Consider the following 10,183-nt stretch of genomic DNA (forward strand, 5'->3'; position numbering starts at 1 on the left):
TCTGGGCCCTGAGCTCTGTTTATCAGCCAATAGAACTCATTCTTATTGTAACGGGCACAGGTGCTTTGTTACTGTGCAGGGGAATTTTGATGTAGCCGTTCCTGAAGCTTCGTTATGATAACTGTCATGTGGAGACATTGCCCCAGTTTGTCTGTGTTTAAATATATAAGAAAATTAAAGCACAGGATCGGACTCTCTAGAAGTTTTGGTACAGTTTGATTGATCAAGTCTGGCTGTAGTGGGTTTTCATTCTCTGGCTATGATACCTTCAGGGGTCCTACAATAGCTTCCCACTATTATCTTGCCATATACGTGTTTATTTTACACATGTACCGAGATTATACTTCAGAACTTGTTTCCAGCGGCATTTTGAGCACCCAAAATTTCCCTGGTGAAGAACGTTGTACAACTAACTAGAGTAGCTATTCCTTACCATAATTATGAAGGCTTGATGATGATCGAATGTTCATTTCTATGGTAAGACGTTCTCTTGTGCTTCCAGGTTGTTTGGGCAGATAGTTACAAGGTTGGCTGTGCAGTGCAATTTTGCCCTAGAGTTGCTAACTTTGAAAGCCTTTCTAATGGAGCACATTTTATATGCAACTATGGACCAGGGTAAGTGCTTGAATTAAATTCTAAAAATATGTTGTTACAGGTATTCATCTTTAATATAGAAAATCTAGAAAATGTGTAAACAAAAATCTCAAAGCCTCTAAATTCTTTACCCACTCACTCCATTAATACTCTAATACATTTTTCCTGTTTGTGTGTGAGAGGGTGCATGTGCACACACACTTTATTAACACTACAAAGGCATTTATCTTTAAGAGTAACAAGGTGAAAATGTTTACCAGGGACATAAATTGATATATTAACAGAAGGAAGGAGGATTGATATTAACTTATTGTTTTATTAAGATCATAGCATACTTTCCACATAAAACAAACAAAAAAACTAAGGTGGAATCACTCAGTTTATATTAATTACTTCATTACTTTTGACAGTTGAATTTTTCAGGTAAAAACAGTTTGTCCCCTCTGGAAATGAGAAAAGCAATTCTACTTCACTGTGCTTGTGAGTCATACATAGTCAGAAAACTGTGGTCAAACCAGAAATAATTGTTTTCCAGCTTGGTTCCAGTAAATACAAAAACAGTGATAGATAATGCTGAGTCATTCTATGTGTGAACACTCTGCGTGTTTCAAGTGTTAGATTATTGTTGGTGGTATCTTTATTGCTTTTATACAGTACAGGATGCATGTTATTTCAATTTTCCCCATGTTTCCTGAGAAGCTGCCTTGTGTCCTAATATGTGGTCAATTTTGGAGAAAGAACCATGGGCTACTGAGAAGAATGTGTATTATTATTATTATTATTATTATTATTATTATTTAGTGTTTGGATGTGGTACACTATAAGCATCTGTTATATCCCACTTAACTCCAGGGCTTCTCTATTTAGTTTTTGTCTGTCTGTATGACCTAGGGATGAGAGTGGGGTATAAAGACACCCACTATCACTGCGCTTGGGCCAATAATGTGATTTTTAGATCTAAACATGTTTCCTTTGTAAAACTGGGTGGAATTTGGGGGTCTAAGTATTTAGAATTGTAATATCCTCTTGGATTTTCCCCTTAATGAATATGAAGCATTCTTCCCTATCCTAGTTAGTTTTGATTTGAAGTATATTGTGTCATAAAAAAGATATATCTGCTGGATTTTTTAGTGGTTTGCTTAGAAGACTTTTCCCCATTCATTTCCCCTAAGGTGTGCTCTATTTTTCATGGTGAGCTGTGTCTTGGAGACAGCAAAACCATGGATCCTGTTTGCTAATCTAAACTGCTTGTCTTTGACTTTTGTTAGCTATTGGGAGAATTATTATTACCTACTAGTGTTTATTTCTGTTGTGGTGGTTTCTCAGACCTCCCTTAGTTACTGTTTTAGAATTTTTTATTCCTTGTGTCCTCTTGGATGTGTTTAATCATCTCTTCAGACTAACATATCCCTGGCAGTATCCTATGCAAAGCTGTCTTAGTGGACATTCATGTCAAGTTTTCCTCCTTTGGTTAGAACTGACAGTTTTGCTGGGTATAGTAGTCTGGGTCAGCATCTCTGCTCTTTCAGAACTTGTAGAACATCAGTCTGGACTGTTCCGGCTTTCAAAGTCTCCAGGGAACAGTCGGGTGTTCTTTCCAAGGGTCTGCCTCTGTATGTGACTTGGTGTTTTTCTCTTCTGGCTTTCAACATCCTTTCATAGTTCTGTACATATTTTAATGTTTTAATTATGTCATGAGGAGTTTCCTTTTTTGGTTCTGTCTATATGGTGTTCTGTATGTTTTCTGCACCTTGATAATACAATCTCTTTCTTTAGAATTGAGAAATTTGATTTTTTTTTTTTTTTTGCACTTTTGACCTGGGTTTCTTTTCCTTCTATACCTATTATTTTTAGGTTTTTGTCTTTTCATAGTATCTCAGATATCTTGGATGTTTTGTTCCTGGAGTATTTTATACTTAACACTTTCTCTTAAGTGATACTCTCTCTTCCTCTTGGTGCAGTCTGTGGGTGAGGCTTTCATCTGAGCTTTTTGTTTGACTTCCTGGGTATAACACGAATTGCTAAATGGTCTTATTAATAAAAAACCTGGAACCAGATATGAGAGTGAAAGTGAAAGATCAGAAGAACAGAACAAGCCAGCCACAAGTTCTTTCTGCTAGGAAATCCTCAGCCCAAGAGAGAGCTACTTCCTGTATACTCACACCTATATACCTTTCTGTGCCCTGCCATCTTACTTCCTCTCTCCACCAGCTACATCACTTCCTCTCTCCACCCAGCTCTATCACTTCCTTTCTGTCTGTACAGACCTCCAGACCACTATGGTTAACTAGTGCTGAGACTAAAGGTGTGTGCCACCACTCCTGACTCTGTTCCCACTGTGGCCTTGAACTCAGAGGTCCGGGTGAATCTCTGCCTCCAGTATGCTTGGATTAAAGGCGTGTGCTACCACAGCCTGACCTCTATGTTTAATATAGTGGCTGGCTTTATCCTCTGATTCCCAGGCAAGCTTTATTTGTTAGAGCACAAATAAACTATCACCACACCTGGGGTTTTCATTTCAAGTTTTATTCCAGTTTGGCTTTTCTTCAGAGATCCTCTCTTTACTAAATTCTATTTTCAAATCTTCTTTTCATTATTTTACTCAAATGTTTTCAGGGTCTTCATCCAGGCATTTATTCATATCCTTTTTTTTGAGACCCTTGAACCTTTTTGTAATTTTAAAGTCCTTATCTTGGGTGTCGGCTAAGTTGCTTTTCTCAGGAAATAATACTATAGGGGTATTGGGAGTTATTAAGGCAACTCCATGTAGTTAAAAGGGAGGTTTATTTTGGGAGGTAACTTACAAGTAAAGGGATAGGTTACAGGGTCCGGGAGAGGTGGCGTGCAGTCCAGTGGTGTTCTCTGGAGAACTCTGCTCGGTTTACCATCCAGCATCCAGGATTACCAGGAACTAAGAGAACCGGCACATCCAGATCTCGGGTCTTAAGGGCTCCAGTTTCAGCCCCACCTCAGGGGCAAGCCACAGGTAGGCATGACAGTTAGTGGAAGCCTCAATGGGGGTAGTACTTCCATATCAAAGCTGGAACAGCTACCCACTACAATAGGGGTGTTGGATTCTTGAGGAGACGTATTGATAATTCATGGTTTTTTTTTTTTTTTTTTTTTTTTTTTTTTTGCATGGGACTTAGGCATTTAGGGTTAGTTGGTGGTGTTTGTATGGATAGATATAAGCTCACCTTTGTTGGCTGGGTGGGTGTTTGGATCTTGTCAGGGTTATGGACCAACTGTATGATGCCAAGTTTTCAGTCTTGGAGTTTTGGTTCAGATGAGCAGTGGGTGGGATGGCTGATAGTTTTGTGGGCAGGTGGAAGAATTGGCTCAGGTATCCATAGCTGGGATTCCCTGTGGGGCTCCATGTGGCCCTAGAGCTCAACTGGTGGGGGGGGGAGGTTGATGGTCAGGCGGGTGACTGGTCTCTGATGGTTTCTACCTGGAATTGTGATTTGGATGCCACAGTCCCAAACTAGCATAGTTATTGGGATAACTGATAGGTGGATGGAGTAGCTGGGGAGGGAGCTGGCTCCTGAGGTCTTTCAGTCGAGTTCCAGCCAAGAGGTGAGCAGGGTGGCTGATGGATGAGGGAAGGGGACTAGCTCTAGAGGTCCCTTACTGGGGTTCCAAGCCCAGCAGTGGCTAATCGGCAGTAAGAGGCTCCTAAACGGGGTTCTGGGTCAGGCTCTGCGTGGTCCCCGGCTGTTGCAGTAGGTGGGTTGGCTGACAAGAAGGTGGAGGGACACTGCTTTGGGGTCTCTAACTAGAGTTCAGGATTGGGTTTCATGTGAATGGCCAGTAGGTGGTGGAAGGTGGGCTGCAGAAAACTTTTTCTTCTCCATCTCTTTCCTAACTGGTGATTAAAAGCCACTTTACCAGGCTGTTATTCCAATCTTTTGTGAATCCTATTGTCTGCCCTATTCTCCTGTTGGGGTGACTTCCTTAGTGACTTGCAGTAGTTGTTTATAGTTTAGGGCTTTAAAGCTTTTCCACATGTAACCATTTTCCTTTCATTTGCTGCCTAGAATTTTGCTTGGATTCCCAAATGGGAACAAACTCATTTCTCCCTGAGATATTGTTCCAGAGAGGTGCTAATATGTGAGCTGGAAGGAGGAACTGAAGTCAAGTGTCATTTCGAAATCAACAACAGTTTTGACTTAAAAATCTGACCTGGGAAGGGAGAAACAAGAGAAACCACAGCCGAAGCTGTGATTGAACCAGTGACAACTTTTCATGACACCTTCGAAGGGTAGGGTAGTTAGAATGCCGTGTGACCACAAATTAGTCTCGGAGTCTGTTGTACCCAAAAGGTCAAAAATGACAAGAGCACCAACTCCTTCCTGTAGCTATGAAGGTGACATAAAGAACTATCCAGAAATACCAATTATAGGCAATATCTATCAAAGATGGAGTGATTCAAAAATATTTATTATAACAGTAAGTACAAATGTGAATTCTAGTATAGATTCATGCTAGCTTCAGAAGTATATCAAATTTTGAAACATAGATTATAAGACTAACTTTAGAGTCTTTTTTTTTTTTTTTTGAGTAAAACTGAAATTTATTATAAGCCACAGTCGTCCTAGGGACCTCCATGCTATGTATATAGCCTCCATGGTTCTATGGGTTGTGGTCTGATTGTTGTTTATTTTATATCTAGAATCCACTTATGAGTGAGTACATACCATGACTGTCTTTCTGGGTTTGGGTTACCTCACTCAGGATGATTTTTTCTAGTTCCATCCATTTGCCTGCAAATTTCATGTTTTCATTGTTTTTCTCTGCTGAGTAGTACTCCATTGTGTATATGTACCACATTTTTTTCATCCATTCTTCCGTTTAGAGTCATCTTTTTAACACATACTCTTTACTGAGCTTCACACAAGTCAGCCAGCCTGCTGTCTTCAAAGTTGTATTTATGTGGTACAGACACACATATATAAAAGGATTAGGAGGTGTGGCCTTGTTAGAGGAAGCATGTCACTGTAGCCCAGGCCACGCTCTGCCTCTGGGGATCGGGATGTAGATCTCGGCTACTTCTCCAGCACTGTGCCTGTCTTCATACCGTGATGATAATGCACTTATACCTCTGAACTTTGAAGCAGGCCCCCAGTTAAGAGCTGCCTTGGTCATGGTGTCTCTTCACAGCGATACCACAATGAGTAAGACAGCATCCAGAGTAGGGGGGAAGGAGGAGGGGCTTGTAAAAGAGGAGGGAGGAAGCATTGACTAGTATACGCTAGTGTTCTTTGGGTACCGCTACCGTCTGCTACTCCCTTGGGGACCTTTACTCAGACTCATCTCCCCTCTTTCCCAGAGTCCCAAGCATCATATCTCTCAGACTTCTAGGACAGTTACAAAAATACTCTGCTTCTTCGTTAGGCAGAATGTTAGTCTCTTTGTCTTAATTACCCTTACTCAAACAAACCCAGATCTTTCTAGTTTCACGTTTTCCCCAAAACAAATCTACCAATGTTAAGTAACATTTTTTCCCCTTCGAGTTTGGAATGCATAATTAAAAAATAGGTAACAATAGTGATTTCATCAAAACCATTCTACAACTTAAACTGCTTCTTGTGTGCTGTGCTTTTTACCAGTGAAAGGCCTCCCAGTGACTAATGTCTGTTTTGGAAATCAATAATCTCTCTAACATGTTTGTTCTGTTTTCTACGATATGGTATAAGATGAGGATAATTTGTCATTATTTTTACAGTATTGGAGATTGAGTTTAAAGTTTCATCCATGCTAGACAAATGTTCTATCAATGTACCATATTCCCCAGCCCCGACCCCAAAAAGTGAACTTCTGAAGCAACCTAATTTAACTTGAAGCCAAATGAGATTAGAAGATAGATACATATAGTTATATGCATAAAGGACTGGGGATGAAATATAGTTGTGGTTCTAAATAAGGATTTCTCAATGGGGGGTGTATTAGAACTGGAGAAGGAGACATCTATAAACTTCAATTAGAAAAGTTAAATCTTTGTTTTCCATGAAACTAACATTCCCTTTTATTATGAACAAGAATCCATTGTTTTAGCCATAACTGATTTTTTTTTTTAATTATCAGTACCTGTATCTTTGAGAACAGTGGATGTTATTAGAACACACACTCTATTTGCTGCAGATGCTAAGTAGTTGATGCTCAGCCCTACTTTGAAACTGGCTGTAATTATTACCAGACCCCTTGATATCTTATTTTTGTTGGGGGAGGGGATAGATGCACACATGTGCAGGTACACATGTATGTGTTGGTGTGCATGGTTTTAATTTTTTAGATTTGTTCATGTTTGAGTGTTTTGCTTGTATGTTTATATGTGTATCGCCTATGTAGCTGGTGCCTTCAGAGGTCAGAAGAGGGTGTCAGATCCTTTGGAACCTAAGGTCAGGAGTCATGGATTGTTGTGTGAGCCATCATGTGAGTGCTAGGAACTGAACCCAGGTTCTCTGAAAGAGCAGGGGCTTATAACCAATGAGCCATCTCTCCAGCTCCCCATCCCTATGCTCTTCATACAACACACAAACAATGCCTTGTTTCTGAGATATTATTCACTGGGACCTGGGGCTCACTGATGAGGCTAGGCTGGCCAGCCAGTGAGTCCCAGGGATCCACCTACCTGACTCCCCAAAGCTAGAACTTGAAACAAACACTGCCATTCCTGGCTTTGTAGTAGGAGCTAAGAAACGAACATGGGATCTTCATGGATGCATGGCAAACACTTCACTGAGCTCTCCCCATCCATCCCTTTGATCTTTTATTACACAGTAATTATCAGTTACTATTCATATCACATTGTTTATATGCAAATAGTTTCTAACTTTCCCATCTTTTCCTTTTGTAGGGTGACTACCCCAGCCCAATAGTGTATCTAGTAAAAACTATGGTGACCTGGAACAATGAAAATATATACAGTATAATTGTTTTCTAGGATAGGCAGTGTTTAGATGGAAGTAATCATAGAGGATATGGGTTAAGTAGAAAAGGCCCAACATAAGGCCTTTTTAGATTTCTTTCTGACTCATATATATAAACTGAGGTCTTTGGCAACCTATTAATCTCCCAGATCTTCAGTTTTCTTATTGCTAAACAGAAAAATAATTCATTCTCAGAGTTATCATAGTTACATGAGATGGTATAAATTATATAATACTCAGACACTAGGACATAACGTGAACCCTCCAAATGTTAGCAACCTTCCCCTGCTTCCATCTCTACCATTTTATTAGCCTCCCGAGTCTTTGTCCATCTTACTATTCTGGATTTGGTCAAGCATTCAGAGTAAAGCGCAATGGCGTTGGGGGGACCTTTACTAACAGTCTTCTGCTTCACAGAGGAAACTACCCAACGCGGCCGTATAAGCGAGGAACCACTTGCAGTGATTGCCCAGAAGATGACAGGTGTCTCAACAATCTCTGCAGTAAGTAAGATAACGTGAAAAACTTTCCATAGACTTGAGGTTTAAGTATTTGTCTTATCCTTGGAGCTAGAGAGCTGTAACAAACCAATAGCTTACTGTTCTGGGACCAAACATAGGCTTGCAGGAGTGTCCTTTAAGAGGTCTACCGCCCCTGGTATGAAGGGAATCTGAAGCTACCATGGTTATGCCAATCCCATTGTTCTTTTGTGCTGCATCTGCTGCAAGCTGCCTCAGGGCTGCAAGGCCAGGATAGGGGGTGCTTAGCAGGGAGGGGGATAGTAGTCCAAGCTTCACTGTAGGAATCCTGTTAGGGAGTGTGTGTTGTTTACACAATTCTCAAGGTCCCTTCCAGACCTAAATTCCAGTGAAGTGCTCCCCTTTCCCCCATTTAAACACTGAACTTTTCAGGCATGAAATCGCACCTGACCCATTTTTCTCCCAATGTATTATTAATATTTTTTTATTCATACATAGCAGCCTCATCAGGAAACTCAAAAACATGTACCTATGTGCAGTTAATTTCTTCTCAGAACCAAGGCACTAAAAAAAGTACCAGTCTAATTACAGTTCTTTGAGACCCTGGCCATTGCTCTGTATCCATTTCCTTGATAGTAAAATGTACGACACTACCACCTCATAGAGCTGAGTGTAATCATTCAATGAACTGTCAATATCTGCCACAACACAAAAATGCTATTGGTGTCTTAGCTCTGAACCTTTAAAGATAGAACTTGAGATGGTGTCTATGCTTGACAAAACTGAGATTGACTATAGTCCAATAGTGAAAACCCGGGACTGGAGTGAGAAAGACACACACACTTGCATGGTACATATAAGACCATTTACTTTAGATGACTTAAGATCTAGTTTGTCACTGATTTTTCTAACTTCTTAAATATAAATATAGGCCTATTTGAAAGCATTGCACTTTCTTCTGTACTAATACTAAATAATAGTGTTTCCAATTGACAAAACCATCCCATCTTTTATTGTGAGGTCCAGGAGGGTAACGATTGTAACATAAAAAGCTTTCATTTAACAGAACCTACCTGACAAATTATAGTTTGTCATTCATTATGCAAGACTGCCATGCCAGTACTTGGGACATACCCATGGTACATAAGGTAGTTTTAGCTAGTGCGTGGGTGTCCATTTGTTCCTGGGGTTGAATGTCGATCTATGCCTCTGCAGATGCACATGGGGGAAAAACGAGAAACATGCTGCAAATGCATGGTATAACTGTCAAGGCAGCTCAGGTGTAATGACCAGAGATGATCGCAAGTACCCAGAACAAGTCCCAGGGGGCTCCATCATTCAATAGCAGTCCATGTAAAAGAAAGCTTCTAGAACGCCAAAGCAATTGGGGGTACTTTTCTTCCCTAGTGCTCTCAATATCAAAATCTGAAGCTCAGAGGAAGACGTAATTACGTCTTTTAATAAGCCAGACAACCATCAACAGTACCTACCATTCTTCTCTGGGAGGAGCTTAGAAAATAACTTTAATTGCATCATTTAAAACAAGTCATTATATTTTAACCTTTAGTTTCAACCATAGCTCAAAATAAGATTCATCACGTGGTTGTGGCATATTAAACAATTTTTCCATTAACTGATAGAGTACAAAATTCATATTAAGTTCATATAAAAATACTGAAAAACTTAAGTTTACCGTTAATAGCAAAAACTTGATTGCTCTTTGAAAATCACCGCCTTAGGGTTTCTGTTGCTGAGAAAGGACACCATGACCACGGCAACCCTAAGAAAAACCTTTACTTGGGGTGGCTCAGAGGTTTAGTCCATTATTATCACGGCAGGGAGCCAAAGTGAAGGCAACATCTTTAACAGAAGGCCACAGGAAACATCAAGGCCCACTCCCACAGTGACACACTTCCTCCAACACAGCCCCACCTCCTAATCCTACCGCTCCCTCTGGGGGCCATCTTCTTCTCAACCACCACAATCACTGTACGTAAAGCCAAATCTCGTTCATGGTTATAAAGATGGAATTAAAAACACAGCTCCCCCTATCCCTAACCTTTTCTTCTTTCTGGTTTTACAGTTAACCCACAGAGAGACGCTGTCTCACGTACGTATGCAAACCTAAACTGTGTGACGGGGCACGGGGTGGGCTGGGTTCGCCCATCACGAGAAACTAAA

At 40.5% G+C, this 10,183-nt stretch overlaps 1 protein-coding gene across 3 annotated transcripts in view; it reads left to right on the forward strand.

The window, feature by feature from the left end:
- Glipr1 (GLI pathogenesis related 1) overlaps positions 1 to 10,183 on the forward strand; it is a 28,894-nt gene that overhangs the window by 18,088 nt on the left and 623 nt on the right. For all 3 annotated transcript variants that reach the window (XM_028873067.2, XM_037196772.1, XM_037196773.1), the window contains exons 4-6: positions 503 to 615; positions 7,941 to 8,026; positions 10,086 to 10,112. In XM_028873067.2, coding sequence (XP_028728900.1) covers positions 503 to 615; positions 7,941 to 8,026; positions 10,086 to 10,112 — 226 coding nt within the window. The remainder of the gene's footprint in view (positions 1 to 502; positions 616 to 7,940; positions 8,027 to 10,085; positions 10,113 to 10,183) is intronic.

Source organism: Peromyscus leucopus, chromosome 18 (assembly GCF_004664715.2).
Source record: "Peromyscus leucopus breed LL Stock chromosome 18, UCI_PerLeu_2.1, whole genome shotgun sequence".
Taxonomy (NCBI): Eukaryota; Metazoa; Chordata; class Mammalia; order Rodentia; family Cricetidae; genus Peromyscus; species Peromyscus leucopus.